Source organism: Zingiber officinale, chromosome 3A (assembly GCF_018446385.1).
Source record: "Zingiber officinale cultivar Zhangliang chromosome 3A, Zo_v1.1, whole genome shotgun sequence".
Taxonomy (NCBI): Eukaryota; Viridiplantae; Streptophyta; class Magnoliopsida; order Zingiberales; family Zingiberaceae; genus Zingiber; species Zingiber officinale.
This window is the reverse complement of record NC_055990.1, coordinates 51,174,494-51,193,709: the sequence shown is the minus strand read 5'-3', so window position 1 is coordinate 51,193,709 and position 19,216 is coordinate 51,174,494. Positions and strand designations below refer to the sequence as shown.

The 19,216-nt window shown below is 35.3% G+C and overlaps 1 protein-coding gene across 10 annotated transcripts; it reads left to right on the top strand.

Annotated features, from left to right (window-relative positions):
• Positions 1–1,366: 1,366 nt before the first annotated feature.
• Positions 1,367–17,830, top strand: LOC122051875 (palmitoyltransferase ZDHHC12-like). Of its 10 annotated transcripts, none has more exons than XR_006131578.1 (13): positions 1,367–1,545; positions 1,640–1,996; positions 2,072–2,206; positions 2,300–2,366; positions 3,953–4,046; positions 4,262–4,361; positions 4,445–4,528; positions 6,530–6,564; positions 14,352–14,417; positions 16,547–16,602; positions 16,686–16,737; positions 16,834–16,887; positions 17,468–17,550. XR_006131578.1 is itself a non-coding variant. In XM_042613188.1 (13 exons), the coding sequence occupies exons 2-13, from the start codon at positions 1,837–1,839 to the stop codon at positions 17,509–17,511; spliced, it is 951 nt and encodes a 316-aa protein (XP_042469122.1). In that variant the 5' UTR covers positions 1,367–1,545; positions 1,640–1,836; the 3' UTR covers positions 17,512–17,830. The 10 variants fall into 10 exon arrangements, 6 of the variants coding, with proteins under 6 accessions (XP_042469122.1, XP_042469124.1, XP_042469123.1 ...); XR_006131577.1 differs by lacking the exon at positions 17,468–17,550 and adding an exon at positions 16,976–17,268; XM_042613188.1 differs by having other exon boundaries at positions 16,547–16,606; positions 17,468–17,830.
• Positions 17,831–19,216: the final 1,386 nt, after the last annotated feature.

Below are 19,216 nucleotides of genomic sequence, written 5' to 3'. Positions count from 1 at the left end.
TTGGATTATGACTCATTAAATCAATTTAATTAAATGAATTAGATTCATTATATTAAATTGGCTTGAATTAAATGGTTGGATTAGATCAACCATGAGAGAGATTAAGTCAAGTTTGACTTGACTTGAGAGGAAGATGAAGAGTCAAGTTTGACTTGACTTTATGTTACCTCATTGGTGAGTGGGCAACATGTGGACCAATGATAATGCTCCACATCATCATGGTTGCTTATGTGGAATGCCACCTCATGGGGGTTACCAAGAGTTGTGACTCTTGGCATTCCATGGGAGTTACTCATGCTTTTAATGTGGCCGGCCACATGAATGGGAGGGATGAGTTTTCATTTTGGAATTAATCTCATTCATTCCTTCATCTTCTTCCTTGCTCCAATTTTGCTCTCCCTCTCCTCTCTTGGCCGAACCATCCAAAGGTGCTAGCACACCTTGTTTTGGTCATCTCCACCTAGTGTGTTCGTGTGGATACATATAGAGAAGTATCTATCCTTGATACTTTCGAGATCCGACGAATCTTGGACGAGCGGGATACGAAAAAGGGCACGCATCGAAGGTATAATTCTTCTTCATGTAGATCTAGGAGTAGATCTAAGTTGTAAACTCGTACTCGTATCGTTTTTGAAAAGTTTTCTTCGCACGAGATCCAATGGCATGAGAGATTCGAGGTTTCCGCGACGCGAAAAAGCGGTTTTCGCGGCCCGAAAAACCCAACACACAACATCACATTCATTGCTCTCCCTGCCACAAACGATGTCGACTCCGCCCTATTGTCACGACTCGGTTGCAACCACCATCGCCGAAACACAAATACTGGTGATCAATCCCAGGTAATTTTAAATCTTGGTTACGCCCCTATCACCTTCTTAGAAAAAAATTATTTATTTATTATTTTTTTAGTTGACACCAGTATGCAAAACCTTTGGTTCGACTAATCTCGAAGTGACACCCCAATTCCATGAAAATTTTATATCGATCATCTAAGTAAATCGAAAAAATATATATAAAAATTTATTGTGACAATTAATGTTATCAGATAGCTATCTATTAGGAAGAAAATCTTCTATAATGTATAATATATAGAAGTGATAGCTGATGTTGTCGGGTATAACTGTGATACTCGGGAAAAAAAATCAACTAAAGTCATTTAGCTTTTCGAAGATTATTGACTACCAAAGGTAAATTAAATATCCTTAATTTAAACCTGTTAGAAACTGAGGAACTTTCATATGATAGATATTTTTATTTGAAATAAAATTTTAATTCAATTTTTGCCGTAAGTTAAAAAAAAAATAAACCACACAACACCTTTTTAGCGCGGTTTAAGTGTATCCGCACTGCTCTTTACAGTCTCGCGTATCGTGCCACGAACGAGGCCGCAGCCTTCGTCAAACATAATAATGAAGCAGAAGCAGAAGCAGCATCAGCAAAAAGTTTGGGGGAGGCAGGGCACTGACCGGCGCGCCTTCCCTCGCCTTGGCGTGTGTCGTCGCTTCTCTCCTCGTCGGCGCCTTCATCGTCCACAACATCAACAAGGTCGACCTCGTTAGTCTTCTGCCCCTCCCCTCTTCTACCTCTTTATTTCTAAATGCAGGCTATGCAGCTCAGACCTAAATCTCGCCCCTTGCAGACTCTGCCTCTGGTGAATTCTCACTCATTTGTTGAGGCAAGCGAGGCGATCTTAAGTAGCGAGTTGGATCGATTGCCTGATTCGATCTCTGTAGTGGACTGCTTGTTCGATTTTACTTTGTTTTTGATATACACAACGATAGAAGCAAGAGGTAGAAGGGTGTCTTTTTGGCCGGTCGGATCCAGAGGAGAGCAATAATGTTGGGCCTGAGGTTTCCCAGGCCAAAGAGGTCTCCATGGGAGCTACTCCGATCTGCTCTCTTCTCTTGCGCTCTCGTTCTAATCTCTCAATTCGCTCTCGCATCGGTCCCCTGGCTTTTTCCTTCCATCTCCCTCCTTGCTATGCTCCCGATTGCAGGTCAGTCTCTATCTTGCCTTCCTTAAGATGATGACAAAATGGGAACTTCACTTCAATTTCTGTTATGTCTTACAGCTTTGGTTATGGCGGTGACGATTCTCTTGGGGAGATTTTGGAGGCGTCTATTTGATGTTTCTGCATCTGCTCCGGCTCTCGTCCTCTTCAATCTACTGTTCATGTGGGGAGTTTATATTACTGTCATTAGAAAAGGTTCTTAAAAATATTTGATGGATCTGCTTCGAGATATGCCATTTATCTCTTTCAGTTTGATATATAATTTCTTTGACCTTTATTTTGTTGCAGCCGTCCCCTCGTTACTGGATGCTGTTCTCAATGCTGAGTGTGCTTTGCTATTGTATGGTCTTTATAGGTAGACTTCACCCATGTGTTTCTCTACTTTTGGTATTCCTTGACCTTAATTGCTATTTTAAGAAATTCTTTGATCTTGTTTTGCAGCTCTCCTGCTAATTTCATTGTGAATATTTCATTTTAGGCCCATGGTTTACCTAATTTTTCAATTTGTCTGATATTGTTAGGATGCTAAGTTTTACCACCTATAGCTTGCAAAAATAGAATCAAGATAACTGGTCTTATTTCTGATTCTTCTCCTGTGCATACAATGATTTCTCCATCGCATGCTCTACACGCATGATAATAAGCTGAAGGTATATTTGAAAAATCGATGGTTGGATTGATTGGGTAAAATGAGTTTAGGCTTTTGTTGCATCGAGGACTCTCTCCTTTTACCTAATATCTTGCATTATCATCATATGAAAAGAAAGTAAAATTGGTTATACTATTATGTTCCTCATGGAATTTAGAAGCAGACAACTAAATCATGACAAGTGGAAGAAAAAGACGGGGTAAGGAGCCATTTAAACGTATCTATGCGTGAGGAACAAATATTTTTTTAGATGCAAGCTCATTTAAGAAGAGATGACAATGAACTCTAAAATAGTATGAGAAGGAGGAGGAAAGTAGAAAGATTTAATATTTATGTTTGAATAATGCAACACATATAAGGTGAAATAACAAGTTTACGTTTCAAACTCTCACCTGGCTTTGTCACGTGTGTTGCATGTGTATGCACAATCTCATCTCTGTTAACATTGACAGTGGAGACATTTTGTTTGTGTTTTACAAAGTGTAGGGTAAAACATAATGCCCTAAATTATAGGGGAAAGATGAAAAAAATAGACATTATGAGGAGCAAAATAAAACTTTCTCAATTTCATCAAACACCTTTTTGTTTCCTTTCTTGCAAGATTAGTTAGTCCCTATTAGCAGGCAACTTTTAGTCAATAATTTATTATAATTTCAACTTAATAATTTGTCTATTTTTTATGACGTGAAGCTATCCTATTCAATGCTAATTGGGAAGGGCAGCCCGGTGCACGAAGCTCCTGCCATGCGGGATCTCGGAGAGGATCCATTGTACGCAGCCTTACCCTGCTTTTTTGCAAGAGGTTGTTTCCAGGATTCGAACCCGTGACCTTTTTGGTCACATGACAACAACTTTACCGTTGCGCCAAAGCTCCCCTTCTCAATGCTAATTGGGAATTCAATAGAATATATGATAATTTCTTTTCTTCTTATTTAAGAGATTTAGCCATTAGTTTTTCTCCAACTCATTCTTATTACTGGTCACCAATCATTGTTTGTGACGATATACTAATATCAAAAAATCAAACAAGATATATACCAATGTTGTGAGCTGAATAATGTGCAATATGTATTGTGAGGGTGGGCTAATTAATATATTGTGTTCATATAGTCGTGTAACTACCAGGAAATAGTAACCAGATACAAAATAATAATAATAATTGTGATTTTTTGTTGAGTTTCATAGTGATAGTTGGAAGGCAAAACATAATTGTTTATTGTTCAGTGCTAGGCTTCAATACCTAGCATGTAGATTGATAACATCGCTAACTAATTTCCTTCTCTATGTTGCAGAATATTCTCTAGTGATCCTGGAGCAGTTTCATTTAGCTCTTCCACTGTTGAGTCCGGTCAGAATGAATTTGATACTCTAAATGTTCAATTCGAGGTTCATATTAATTCTTTTATTGTTTTGTTTCCCTCTTATGCAGAATTGCAATTATTGCTACTAGACTAAGTACTATACTATCTAGTAACAGACAGTGACTGCAATTATTTGGGACATTGATATATTACATTCAAAATAGTTAGGCAATTAGGTAACTTCTTAGTGTCAATTACATTTTATTTTTTTTCGAAATTAATCTTGAAGTTTTTTCTCAGCAGAACTCCCCAACACTTTCAAGGGTTAGATATTGTAAAAACTGTAAGACTGGTATTAAGGGATTTGACCACCATTGTCCTGCTTTTGGGAATTGCATAGGTATTTAACAGATTCAACTGGTTGGTTAGGGTCTTCTCTTCTTGTACATCTACCATTCTGAGATAAATTGCTATTTTCTGCAGGGCACAAAAATCATCGTTTATTTATTATTCTTTTAGCTGGATTTCTTATTGCTGAATCTTCCTATACAATGAGTTCGACCAAGTGTATGTCAACGCATTACTTTAATGGCCTTTTATGTTTAAATTTGTTGTCCCTCTAGATAATTGATATCCTATATGCATTGAGTTCTTTGACTAGTTACTATTTGCTATTGTAAAACAATTATAAGAGATTGTCTTTACATTTATATAAATTTTTGACTAAATTGCAAGGACTTCCTTTTGGTTTACCCTTATGTTGAATAGATCCCCTCAATGTTCAAAAATAGCACCAACTACTATGAACATGCCCAGTCAGTGTGCAAGCAGGGAGCCTATGACTTGCTGTTAGCTTTTTATTTTAGGTGAGACAGTTAGCATAAATTAGTTTTGGTACAGTTGACAAATTTGTCCTCATCTTTGAGTGTCACCACGGAATCATGGGAGTATTGTTGGGGTATCACGAGATGTTTATTAGAAAATGACGTCGGACATGGCAGTGATTTTCCTGTGGGTTGGTAAGAAAACAGAATTGAGGAGAAGACAAGAAGAGAAATCACCAAGAACAAAGAGAAACTTGAATAAAAGATACTTTGTTAATACGAGAGGATAATTCTTCATACAACTGATAGGTATTATATAGACTTTGGACTCTAAGACTCAAAAAAGAAAGAAATCCTAAATTTTAGACCTCAATTCCAATTTTGTAAAGAAAGGAAGGAAACGTTACCACAAAAGGAAATTTTGTAATTGACAGAAAATAATAAAATAGGACGTTGATATAAACAATCCCTAACCCTTAAATACCAAACATACCAAAAAAATACCCAAAATACCATAAAATTATAAATTACTAAAAATAATAAAAAGGCTTTGAAAGGGTTAAATGTGGAATTTGGGCCCGAAAATTGGTGGTTTCGAGTTCCTCACAACAAATGTAGATTTTTGAATTCTGCATGTGTGGTCGCGACAGAGCCTGATTCTGAGTCTTAAGTTAAAAGTTATGTCTTCTAGAAGATTGGGTCCTCCTATGTTGATCCTGCATTAGAAGATGAGTTAATAAATTCTTTTATTAAGGCTTTTTAAGGCATTGGGTTCCGTTGAAGTGAATATAACATATTTGACCAAGTTATATTAATTGTGCAACAAATAAGGCTAAATAATGCCATACCAAATTCTCTTTGACATTTACCACAGCTTCCAAACCATCAATTAATCTGTCTGGTCATAGGTTAAACTACAAGAATCCCTGCAATTTTGCCAAATCACCATATGTTATACAATCAAATATTTTCTTTCAACTTCCATATACAAAGGAAATAAATAAGAAAGTTTTGTTTGATATTAAAGATTACATATGGCAATTAACTTTCATGTTCATAAATTTGATTGTTACCACCTTATTTCAGAAGATCAAGCGCTTCTTCTGGATTCTATAAATTGTTACAATGTTGGTATTTTTACTATCAAACATCTACAAGAAACTGCTAGGCCCATGCTCAGCATTTATAATGTATCTCTTGTCTTTATAGGTTTAGCAATTGTTATTTCTTATAGGGTTTCCTATTTGGACTAACATTCTTATCAACTTCTTTAAATGTAATTATGCTTAGATGCATGTAAATTTTAGCCCATTAAAATTCAGGATTCTTATAGCTTAATTTAAATTGGGAGAACTTTCTACTGTCAAACTTAAAAACAAAAAAACTGATAAGCCAGGCTAAGCATTTATAATGTACTGTTACATTGTCTTTATTGAATTAGCAATCATTATGTCTTTAGAAACCCTAAATCTAATATTCTTATCAACTTCTTTAAATCTAATTCTACTTAGATTCATGTAAATTTTGTAGCTTATTAAAATTCAGGATTCTTATATCTTAATTTAGTTGGGAAAGCTATGAAATAATTCCAGACTGTTTAGTTTGTGTTTTTTTTTTGGTGCTTGTAGAGATGTATCTGATATTTTTTTGTTGTGCTGTCTTTCTTCTGGAATTGTCAGCTCTCATTGCTCGAAATTTCTCCTTTTGAGTTTGATAATTTGTTTTTGCTTTTTTCCATTTACAGTTCTCACCAAATCTGCTGATGCACAGAGGATGGAGGTATCATCTGCATAATAATGTTTGCTTTACATTGTTTATACAATTTGTTGCTTACCTTACATGGTAAATCTGATTCTTGTGCATTCTTTGATATGCATCTGCAGTTAGTTTCATCCATTGTGAATGTTAATTAATCATGCCAATTCTCTTATCACTATATAAAATGTAATGAGGATAAAGATTGTTGTCCAGATAAGAAAAATAATTGATTTCAAATTATTGATGACCTACCATATTTGGACTACTATCTCAACCATATTTATCATTATTTCCATATTTGTTATTACCATATTTATCATAGTATTTTCCCTATATTACTTTGACAATCTGTATAAATAGGTTTGTTATTCTATGACAATTATCAATAATAATGAAGCAATTGTCTTTTCTTTATTTTTTTTCCCTATTCTATCTTTTGTATGTCTACTATGTGTTTCTATATTACAATGTTTCTACATGGTATCAAAGCCATGAATTTCTTCTTTTATTCTAATTTTATTTTATTCATCATTCATTTTTTCTCTCTTTTTTAAAATTCTTTCTCTATTATTATTCATTTCGCCAATCTAATCAAGCTTCTCAAAACCTTAATTCCACCGTTTCTCTCTTCTTTTTTTTTCTTTCCCTTGTGTTTTTCTCTTCCACACATGCAAACAACCCCCTCAAGATCTCTTCCTTCACCTTTTATTCCCCATCTCATTCTTCTTCTTGCTAGTGGCAACAACCCTCTCTTTTTCTTGTTTTACCAGCAACTTCCCTTTTCTTTGCAGCAATCACAACAACTTTCCTTCCACAAAGTGCTTCCCTTTTCCAGCAATTACCATCAACCCACAGATTGCCGCAATTTGAGCAAGTTGGGCTCTGTCATAGCCGTTGAAGTCCTCGTCGCCTATGAGAGCTAGCAGGCCTCTGCTTTCAACCTCAAGGAGCGCAACTTCGCCATTCATGGCCACACTTTCCTCCTTGATGTCCTTACTAACGTCACCCTCGTGTTGGCCTCTGCCCTCTGCCCTTTGCGTTCTGCCTTCTGGTGGTAGTGGTTGCTTTGTTTGCTTCTCTAGTAACACCGCCAAGAGAGGGAGCGACCATGTGGTGTCTCTAGACCGCTTCCTCGACATTCGCTTCATGAGTATCTTCCCGTTCAAGGTGTGGTGGACTACCCAGTGAACCTTCTATTGCGGCCATAACATGAAGAACGAGATCCCATTTTTCCAACCGCTTTGGATGATCATGGTCCTCTGCTCCATCGCCTCTGGGCTCTCGTTCGGTGCCTTGGGAGTCATAACTTCTCTCTACTTCATCCGCTTCTGGCATGACTTTGGTATCGACCGTGGCTACCCTTTTTCTACCACCATCACGCGGGAGTACGCAAACAAGAAGACCTGCGGTGCCTTCATAGCCATCGTCTTCACCATGCAGGGCTTGGGTATCATCGTCTTTGCCACTTTCAAGAACCGGTTCCAAGCTCCTCCGTAATCAGCCGACCTGGTAAGCTCGACGTTGCCCGAGGTCAACTACGTCTGATGTATCATTTTTATGTTCTGCACGTTGCCAATCGCGCTCACCTACTACTAGCGGATGAGGATGCTGGAAACGACACAGTACATGATACTAGTGGCTAGGGGCGGAGCCACTCTTAGGCTAGGGTGGGCTCCAATCCTACCTATTTTTTTCAAAATATTTCTTTACACTTTTCTAATGTCGCGTTTCATTAGTGATTTGATGGAAGGAATAATTTATTCCTTCACAGTGAAATTGATAAAGTCTAAAATAAAAAAAATAATTATTCTAATCTAATAGGTTTTTTTTAAAACTATGTTTAAATTGCAAATAATAGGAAAAAAATATAATATAAATTGTTTGGGTAAACTTACTCAACTAGATATGCTTAACATTATTTGGCTCGATCAATTTAGATATGTTAATAAGTAGCAAAAAATTGGACATTCTAAAGTACACTAGCTGTTATAAATTTGTTACAAGTTGTTCTTGTCAACAAAATGACTTAATCACAGTTGAGCACTACTATCGATTTGATATGTGCTACTATAATGGATTTTAAAGTTAAAGAGCTTACTAGTAGATCAAGGATGAGGCAGTCAAACTTCTTAAGCTTAGTTGTGCTTTGGAACCTAAAGAAAACTTAAAGTTTCTTAATGTCGATCACATCTATCGAGTTGCTAAGAAATTTTATCCTCTTGATTTCGATGCATAAGATTTGCACCACTTGAGAATGCAATTGGATCACGATAAACTTGATGTTGTTGTTCATGAAAATTTTTAGAACTTATCAATTATTTTTTAATTATGCCTAAGATTAGTTGAAAACAAGTAAGTCAGAACCTATAATTTGATTGACATTTTTTCTCATTTATTATAGTTTATACATTATACCTATCATTTACTTATATAATTGGCAAGTTGATTCATCTTATTTTAATTCTTCTTGTTTTGCAACAATGGAACGAGCATTTTAGCTATAAAACTTATTAAAGCAACTCTTTATAAAAAGACAGAAGAAGAGTTTTTAAAAGATTCTATGGTCATCTCTATTAAATGAGAGTTGGTTAAAAAAATTGATAATGATATAATAATTAATGAGTTTTATTTTAAAAAGCGTATATGCACTGCAAGTAGGATTAGATGAAGCTACCAAATTAAGGTTTTGGGACGACTTAGATGAAGTATTACAAAACATTCCACTAAATGAAATGATTTAATAGGAGGTGATCTAAATAGTCATGTTAGAGTGAAAAATAAGAAATATAAGAGGGTATATGGGGGTTATGATTTTGGAACAAGAAATGAAGAAAGGAAAACTATATTAGATTTTGCAATAGTATATGACCTTATATTAGCTAATGCATGTTTTAAGAAAAGAGAAGAACAGTTAGTCACGTTCAAAAGTGGAAATAATAAATTACAAATTGACTTTCTTATAGTTAGAAAGAAGGATAGAAAGATTTGTAAAGATTGTAAGGTCATCCCTAGAGAAAGCTTAACTACCCAACATAGGTTAGTTGGATATACGTCTCAAGCATAATATCAATAGAAAGAAAATATATACGACTCCTAAAATTAAGTGGTGAAAGTTAAAGGATGGAAAACAAAATATATTTAAGGAGAAGGTAGGAGTACAAGTATTAGGTGAAATATATGGTGACTCTAATATGACATAGGATAAGATGATATTAAAGTTGGAAATAATAACTAAGAGTGTACTCGGTGAGTCAAAGGGACATGCACCATTAAATAAGGAATTTTGGTGGTGAAATGAGAAAGTATAAGAGATAGTGAATGAAAAACGAATAGCTTATAAGGAATTATATATTTGTAAGAACGAGGAAAATTTAAAAAATATATAATAGCCAAGAAAGAGGCTAAAAATATAGTGAATGAAGCAAAAAATGAAACTTTTGAACGATTATACAAAGGAAGGGGAAATAGATATTTATAGAATAGCTAAAGTGAGAAAAAGGAAGATAAGAGATCTTATTCAAATAAAATGTATTAAAGATGAATGTAATAGGGTACTAGTAATGATGGAGAAATAAAAGAGCAGTGGAAGAGGTATAACTTAGGTAATTTAAGTAGATCAAATGAGTATAGAAATTTAAATTTTTATCGTATAATTTAAACTTCAGAAGTAGAACAAACTTTAAATGGGATGCACAATGGAAAAACTGTTGGACTAGATGATATTCCAATAGAGAAATAGACGTGCCTAAGGAAACAAGGTATTGAATGACTTACAAAATTAGTTAACAAGATATTGAAAACGAAAAAAATGTCCGATCAATGAAGGGTAAGTACTTTAGTTCCCTTATATAAGAATAAGGAAGACGTACAAAATTGTGCAAACTATAGGGGTATTAAACTAATGAGTGATAACATGAAACTTTGAGAAAAAGTAATAGAAAAAATTAAGGAGACCATGGTGATTAAAAATTAATTTGGGTTCATATATGAAAGGTCGACAATATAAGTAATACATCTTAGACAACTAATTGAAAAATATTGGGAGCAAAAACAAGATCTACACATGGTATTCATTGACTTAGAAAAAGCTTATGATAGAGTTTCAAGAGAAATTAGGTGTTAGTGTAACATATATTGAACTAATTAAAGATATGTACGAGAATGTCATGACCAGAGTAAAGACTTCAAACGGAGTAACTGAAGTATTTCAATAAAAATAGAATTACATAAAAAATTATCTCGAAGTTCCTATCTTTTTATACTAATTATGGACGAACTCACTACATACATTCAAGACACAGTATTGTGGTGCATGTTGTTTATAGATATTATTTTGGTAGATGAAACACGTGAAGGAGTAAATGTTAAACTAGAATCTTGGCGGGAAACACTAGAAGGAAAAAGTTTTAGCCTTAGTAGAATAAAGATAGAATATATTGAATTTAAATTTAGCAATATTAGACGTAATGAGATAATTATTAAGATAGGAGATGATGAGTTGCCTGGAACTGAGAGTTTTAAATATTTTGGATTATTTTTACAAAATGATAGAGGATTAAGAGAGATGTCTTATATAGAATATAAGCAGGATGGTTGAAATGGACTAGAGTGTTGAGTGTTTTATGTGATCATAAGGTATCTCTAAAATTTAAAGGCAAGTTCTACAAAATCACAGTTAGATTGCTATGTTATATGGAGTTGAATGTTGGACTATAACTCAAGCACATGAGCAAAAGATGGTAGTTGCAGAGATGAGCATATACGAGGATGAACAGAATAAGAAATGAGAGCATTATGGAAAAAGTCGGAGTTGCATCGAGAGAAAACTCCGAGAGACACGTTTAAGATGGTACGAGTGTGTACTTAGGCTACCAATAAATGCTCTAGTTAGGTGATGTGAAATTATGACAACACACATATCAAACGAAGAAGAGGAATACCAAAAAATTTTTATTAGCAATAATAAAATAAGATAAAATTTATTTAAGTATAGACAATAATATAGTAGGAGATAGAGCTCAATGGTGTAAAAGGAACAATATAGCCGACCTCATCTAGTGGGATAAGGCTTGGGTGTTGATGTATTTTAAAAAGAATCGAAGAGTACAATTTTAATAGTATTTTTGTAACATGTTTTTGAATGTATTGAATAATATTTTTTTTATTCCATATTTTTGAACAATTAATATTCACATACTTTTTTATTTTATTTATATATTTGAATTAATTAATTTATTGTATCAATTATAGTCAGTGGCTAGCTCAGGTTGTTTTAAATTTGGGCTACGCCCTGTTGGTGGCGAAGAACGTGAAGGAGGCAGTAGTGGACATATTGAAGGTTTTGCAGACGGAGATCAAGGAGCTGGGGAAGGTGGAGCCGATTATGTCGTTCAACACCTTTTGACTCTTCTTGCACCGCCATATAATGCACCTGGTGAGCACCACCTTCATCTTATTGGTGGAGATCTTCCTGGCGCGCCTTCGCTTGACATGCCACGAGATCTTGGCAGCGATCGGTAAGCTCGTAGCGATCATCAGATCCTTCAGGTCTCTTTACTTGGTGCAAAATCCGAACCTGGCCAAGGTCGACTATGGCTACTCAGTCGACATCAGGAACTCGCTCTTCTTGCTAGCCGAATGCAATCTTCTTGGGCTACTATGCATCTTTGTCTCCATCTTCGCCGTTGACAAGCTTGGCTGAAGGAAGTTGTTCTTGCATGGTGGGTACGAGATGATATATGATGAATATAGGAGGAAGCTCTACTGCTACTTTATGCTCTCCATGAGGAACCCAACCCCTCTTTCTCCCTTCACTTTGCGTAAGGGCTATCTACAATCTCAACACTCCACGAGGACCAAAAGCAGATCCTCTGCTTGCCATCTCCTTGCTCTCCTTCTTCATCAACATCGGGGAGCACTACAATTTTGGCGCCATAGGCGAGTACCTTAACAAGCATGTCGACTATCGGATGTTGTTCGAGATCATCTTTTTTTTTCAAAGGAGGTGCACCATGGGACCGTTGCCTCCATTGACAACTGTTAGCTCGTGTCCTCTTCTCGGGACAACACCATCCTCATCTGGCATCTCACCAAGGACGCCCCCCCGCTACCCTTGAGGGTGTCGGAGGGGGTTCTTCCTATAGTATGCTCGACATCGCCTCACCGACCACTCCCACTTTGTTTAGGATGTGGTCCTTTCTTCTAACGGGACTGCTACTAGATGAGGGATTATTGGTTTACCATATTATTTTTTATTTCTGCTTCTTAGTTACCGCCGCTCCTCATTGAGATCCTCATCTAAATCTCTCACCTCCTTTTTTTTATAATGCGGAAGTCAAGGTGCTTGCTGCTGACTAACTCTCCTATCGAGAATAGATGCGGAGATCAAGGTGTTCGCCGCTCACTAGCTCTCCTATCGAGAATAGATGTGGAGATCAAGGCGTCCGTCGCTCGTCATGGAGATCCATTTCTAGATCTTCTAGCAATTCACCAGCATTAATGCCATCATGTTCTATACATCAGTACTCTTTCACTTGGGGTTCCACAATGATGCCTCCTTCATCGATCATCGTCCTCCAGCTTGGCTTCTAGCCTGTAGTTGGACACCAGTCGGTGTTGCACATTTGACTTCTCTAGCACCTTCGGCTTGACTTTCACCGCCTTGGCCTTTGCTTGGTGTTCGCGTCTATCTGCTTGCATACCTTCATGTCCTTCTTGTGTTTGCATCTATCTGTGCATGCACCTTCTTCATGGCCTTCGCGCTTTGCGCCGTCTTGTTCTCCTCGTTGGCCTCTTCCACCGCCTTCATTAGAGGGAAATCAAGATTATTGAAGAAAGACCTTGGAATCTAGATCGTGGTTTTGGGCTATTTCCGGCTTGCTTCCTTTCGTTTGCACCTTCTCAAATCTCACCCTCCGCATCGGCGATAGTTGTCACCAGAGAACAACACACAACAAACTTTTTTCTGAGTTTTGCTAAGCACACAACCCTAAACCCTAAGCCAAACTCAGCGTTCAATATCAGCCTGTTGAATTTGTCGAGGGTAATGAGGATAAGGATGGTAATGAGGATAAAGATGGTAGTCCAGATAAGAATAAGAAATTGATTTCAAATTATTGATGACTTACCATATTTGAACTACAATCTCAACCATATGTATCTTTATTTTCATATTTGTTATTACCATATTTATCATAGTAGTTTCCATATATTATTCTGACAATCTGTATAAATAGGTTTGTTAGTCTATGACAATTATCAATTATAATGAAGCAATTGTCTTCTCTTTATTTCTTTTCCTATTCTTTCTTTTCTATATCTACTTGTTTCTATATTTCATTGTTTCTACAATCTGGATCCTGTGGTTACATAGTATAAATTCTCTTTGGTTTGACCCCTATTGGTACATTGCCATGGATAGTATAGCTAGAAAAAAACTGGTCTTATCTCTTTTCTATTTTAATGCCGACAAAAGGTATCTCTTGGATCATGATTTTTCTGTATTTGTTTGCATTGATTCAAACATAGCCACTTGTAGCTGGCTTGTACACAATTTTTCTGAACGCATGGAATCATCCTGTTCAAACGTATTGTTCTGATGCAATGGCATGAAGAAAAAAGGCAAAATGTTGAATGCCACTTAATGTCATCTTACCCACAATGGGATGCATATATGTACATGTGAAAGAATACTCTTACCTTATCATTATGTGAGCTTTATATTGTTCTTTTTTTATTTGATTTACACTTACTGTAAAAACAACTATAACAATTATATCTTATTTGTAATCAAGTTTATATTTCTACAGAACATCCTTGCTAGCAGCTTGGTCATCAGTACAATGCTTTTCTGTATCCTCCAAGTGCTATGGCAGGTTTGATGCCGCATATTATCACTGGCTTGTTTTAAAATATTTCTTATTGCTTCCATAACACGATTAGATAGACATCAATGTATTCCATACTTCACAACATTTGTCAAGATTCTGCTGATGATTAAATGTTCCTAGTTTTGTAATTGTTGTCCTTGTGCGTTCACCAACTCAAATCACAGTTGGCATCATCCTTATTTTGTTTGTCTCTGAGGCAAGTTTGATATTTGTTTTACCGTTTATTTTCTGCAAAGCTAGCTTCTTGGATATAATCATTTTTTTAATCTTTATATTTTAATTCCGTGTGACTTCCTATCTTGCAAGCAACCAACAAAACATTCTTTCTGAATTATGTGGAAATCTAATCTCACAGATTACAAGTCTGTTTATGACTTTTTTTCATAGTGAATTTGAGTAACCTCATGAACTGAATTGCCTCTACATGACTGTCCTTAATCATCTGTCATGTGTTCCATTATGATGGGTGTATCATGTGGACTTGTTGGGATTGTATAAGAACCTAAGTATATCTTCAATTGGGGTTGAGTTCATTCCATCCCAAAATGACTAGTCATTTGAGAGGGGATATCCTTCTAGTAGATATACATAATGGACCATTGTACATGTCCATGTGGGACAAATGAAAATGTGAGATTTTAGCTTAACATGCCCCTTCATGCCTATCTTATTTCAAAGATATCAATGTAGGTCTGATAGCGTGTTGAATTAGAATTGAACATCATTCCATCTTAAAATGATAGTCACTGGGATACCCTGTTAATTTATTAGACATAATAGACTATCGCACTTGTCCATCTAAAACTAATGAGTGAGGAGCATCCTAAATTCTAACATTATGGAATATTTGAACATTAGAGGGCATCTCCTAACCCTTACTGAAATTGCATTATTTTCCTGGAGATTCTACCAAGGACCAATTGCAATGTGAAAGTTCAATTGTTTAGCTTAGCACTTCCTATGAATCTGTATGACATTGGCATGCTTCTGCTCTTCAACTACCCATATTTTGTTACAATTTTGGTGGCATAACCAAGAAAATCTTGACAGAATTGTTTAGTGCCAATCAATTCTCTTGCGTCAGAACTAGAATGAGAAGATACTCAAGATAATAGTCATCATCGAGCTATTTGTCTCAAATATTTGGGGTCAGCTACTCCAATCTCATCTCTCCAATGAGATTTTTACACGGCCATATCACTAGTTTGATTCACATCAATTAAACCTTTTATTGTAATGACCAATGCTTTCTTTGATTTCTAGCTACCCGTTACACCTTCACTCTAACATAACTGATAAGTAGCTCATGGTTGCATTTGAATATTTTTATACCATCTCAGTCTAGTTTTTTTTTCCATTTAACATCTATTTGGGTTAATATCTATTTGCTTCAACATATAAAATCGTCATTGTCATCTCCATCATCAAGTCATGTTTGTCTGAATTGTTGTTTGTGTATATCATGTACTCTTCATCATTAAGGCCATGTTTGGTTCATAAAAGTTTTGCCATTTTCAGTTTAAAGGTATAAACATCATTAAAAATTGGAAAAAAAACATTTATTACATCATCACCTCTAATAAATTCAAATGTGTTAAAAAAGCCGATTTTGAATATTTATTTTATTTATCTTTTTCAACTTTCAATTCTATTTTCTTAGAAACTAAAAAGCTTTTAGAAACTTTCCTATACCATCTCATTGAATGCATTGGTCCTATTTAGCATCAGCATGTTGTCTTATTTCAAAAGTGCAGCAAAAGATAGAATGAAGGGTATGGAAATTGCAATAATATCTGGTGTTTGCATTCTGATTTACTAACATCAGAAAAATAAAATCAAACAAGATCTTAAAGTGATTTCAATCCAACTGCCATTTCAGTATGTTTTGAGAAGATCAATTAAGAGAGAACAAAGAAAATTAATTGATAATGAGGATATATTTGATATTCAAGCGTTTTTGGTGTTTTGCTTCTACACTATTGGATGCTTCTGCCTCAAGTTTCTTGTACAGTTTACTGCTCATCTTCCAACTTAGTTGATTTTGTGTGTTTAATAAATCTTTGGGAATATTCATTCTATGTATTTCTCAGAAAATTGTTTCAATTGATTACTAGGTTGTGTTCCTGATATGGCATATTTACTGCATTTGTTTCAACATCAAAACAGAGGAGTGGGTAAATTCTCTCCAATCTCAGAGTGCTTTCCTTCCAACCAATAACTTTGCTCATCCTAACTGAGGCAAATCTACTGTAGATTAATTGGAAGAGATATCCTGAATTCCAACTTATGATTGAACCTCAACCAGGTTCCCCATATGCTCTTATTTTTGTTTTATCTCATACATAATTTGCTACTATATCTGTTTACTAGATGATGATTGAATTCTTCTGTCATTTCTTAGGAAGTCCTTTTGGGGAGACCAGGTTCACTAATCCATATAATAAGGGTCTGCTTGGTAACATTCTAGACTTCATAAAATCAAAGAGTTAGACATCTGAAATTATCTGCCTTTCTTAATCTATTACATTGTTATTTTGTGGGAGAGTCTTGCATCCTCTTTCTGATATCCAGTGCTGCTGCTTGAATTCCACTGGCATGGTATTAATCTCCAATTAAGAACATTATAGTTAAGATTCATTGCAATGACCAAAGGCAGAGTCGCCCTCCCATCAACTACTTGTCCTGCTATGATTCTCAAACAGCATAGTGAGAATTTTGTTCCATACTCAAATTTGTGACGCTTTTATTGATACTTTAATTTCTGGAAAGATGTGGATACGAAATGTTTATCTGTGTAAGAATCATGGCAAATTCAGTATTATTTCAGTTGTTTCTATTTGATCTATAAGAGATCTTTTCTCCTTTTCTTTGATGTTTATGACTGAAGTCAATTTCATCAGATTTCCAATTCCAAAGGTTTCTCATTGGATGTGCCCATTGTTGTTGGTGTGGTCGAATAATTCGACATTGCCTTTCCTATCAATGAATGCATCAAACAGGCTATGTTTCAAATATTTCTGTTGAATATTTCTCAGATTCATGGCGAGGGAGAAAGTTCATTATGCTGAGATGGAGCTAATACGGTGAGTCATCATCTATCAACGTGAAACATGTCGACTTAAAAAGACCATTGAATTTGAATCGAGTAAAGTTGAAATCATCAAGGATTATAGTTGCGTTGGTCAATCTATGGACTTTGTACACGATTGATCGAGAACAAGCATTTCAAGGGAAATTATAATATTACGTCCCGGGGTGAGGATTCAAATTTCATCCATGTACATTACATTGGGAGTTTGAATTACTTGTGATGTTAGATAGTATGTTAAGAGAAATACCAATTCATTGATATTTCTCGATGTATTTTGATAGCCGATGAAAAACATTCATGACGTTAATTCAATCATCTCCGAATTAATAGGATCGTCCGACTTGGATATCTGAATTATTAAAAAATATTATAGGACTTGGGAGTTCAGGTTACTTATGGGTTGACCGTTTGTTAAGATTTATTTATAGTTTTTGATTTATTCAAGTAGCTAGTGAAAATTTTTTATAGTGTTAAACTTGTTATCTTCAAAATTAGTCGGATGAGTTGGATATTTAAATTATAAAAAAAATATGGAAATTATAATTTTTTGGGGGTCAAGAGTCATTAAAAGATTGGTAAGCGTTGTTTAAAGTAGAAGGGGAAGTGGAAGAATTGGGTTACAACCATCAATTTGGATTTGGTTCGTTAGGTTGATCTGTCCTATTAAATAATTTAAGTGAATTGAGTCAAGATTTTATTAATGGGTCTATGCCGGCCGACTTGCCTTGGCCTACGACCCGTATAGGTCGGCCTATGGTAGGCTTGGGTTGGTTTGTGGGTCAAGATAAAAAATTCTTCTAAAATTTAAAATTAAAATGGAAACTCAATAGACTTGCGGCCTTGACTCACTTAATCCACTATCCAAATATAAAATTTTCAATATATATATATATATATATATATATATATACTCGTAATTCGTAGGTTGACCCGTCTAATCCGCAATTCGTGTTAGATTGTATTAGATTAGAGATTTTCTAATCCGCTATGATGGCGAATCGACCTATCTCACTCTAAGACCCTACACACTCCTGGATGACCCTCACAAGTCCGGCTGCTCGGATGTCCGCTGAGGCACCTGAATTCTCAAAAGTGAATCAGGACACCCGGGTGGGTATTCGAGCGCTCGGACCTGTGAGGGTCGTCCAAGAGTGTGTAGGGTAACATTTCTCTCTCTCTCTCTCTCTCTCTCTCTCTCTATATATATATATATAAAAGAATTTGATATGCTACATGCTTCATTCCTAGGCGACTAGAGTGCTTGGATCAAATTCAGCCGCGTTAATTCGATCAATATTTTTTTTTATTTATTTATAGCTTCGGGGTTAAGTCATTTAGATTTTATCTTTAGAGTTTAGGCGTTAGATTATAGTGTTCAAGCTAAAAAAAATTTAGCACTAAAAAATTTTAGATGCTCACACGGTATATATTTTAAGCCCATAATAGTACTTTTAAAATATTTTTTTAGCTCCGAAGTTAAGACAATTAAATTTACCTCTAGGGTTTAGGGATTGGGTTATAGTATTCAAGATAAAAAAAATGAACACTAAAAAATTTTAAATACTCACGCGGTATATCATATATATTTAGAGTTTAAGATTTAAGGAAATGTTGTATTTTTTAAAAAAAAATAAAAAGAAAACAAAAACTCTACGTCAATGTGTGTGTGTGTATATATATATATATGGGAGGG

Bases quoted from the DNA above. Each gene is read 5' to 3' on its own strand.
- LOC122051875 (XM_042613188.1), top strand. From the start codon at position 1,837: ATGTTGGGCCTGAGGTTTCCCAGGCCAAAGAGGTCTCCATGGGAGCTA. The intron at 4,529-6,529 runs GTATGTCAACGC...TTCCATTTACAG, and splicing joins TACAATGAGTTCGACCAAGT to TTCTCACCAAATCTGCTGAT. The intron at 16,738-16,833 runs GTTCCCCATATG...GTCATTTCTTAG, and splicing joins TATGATTGAACCTCAACCAG to GAAGTCCTTTTGGGGAGACC.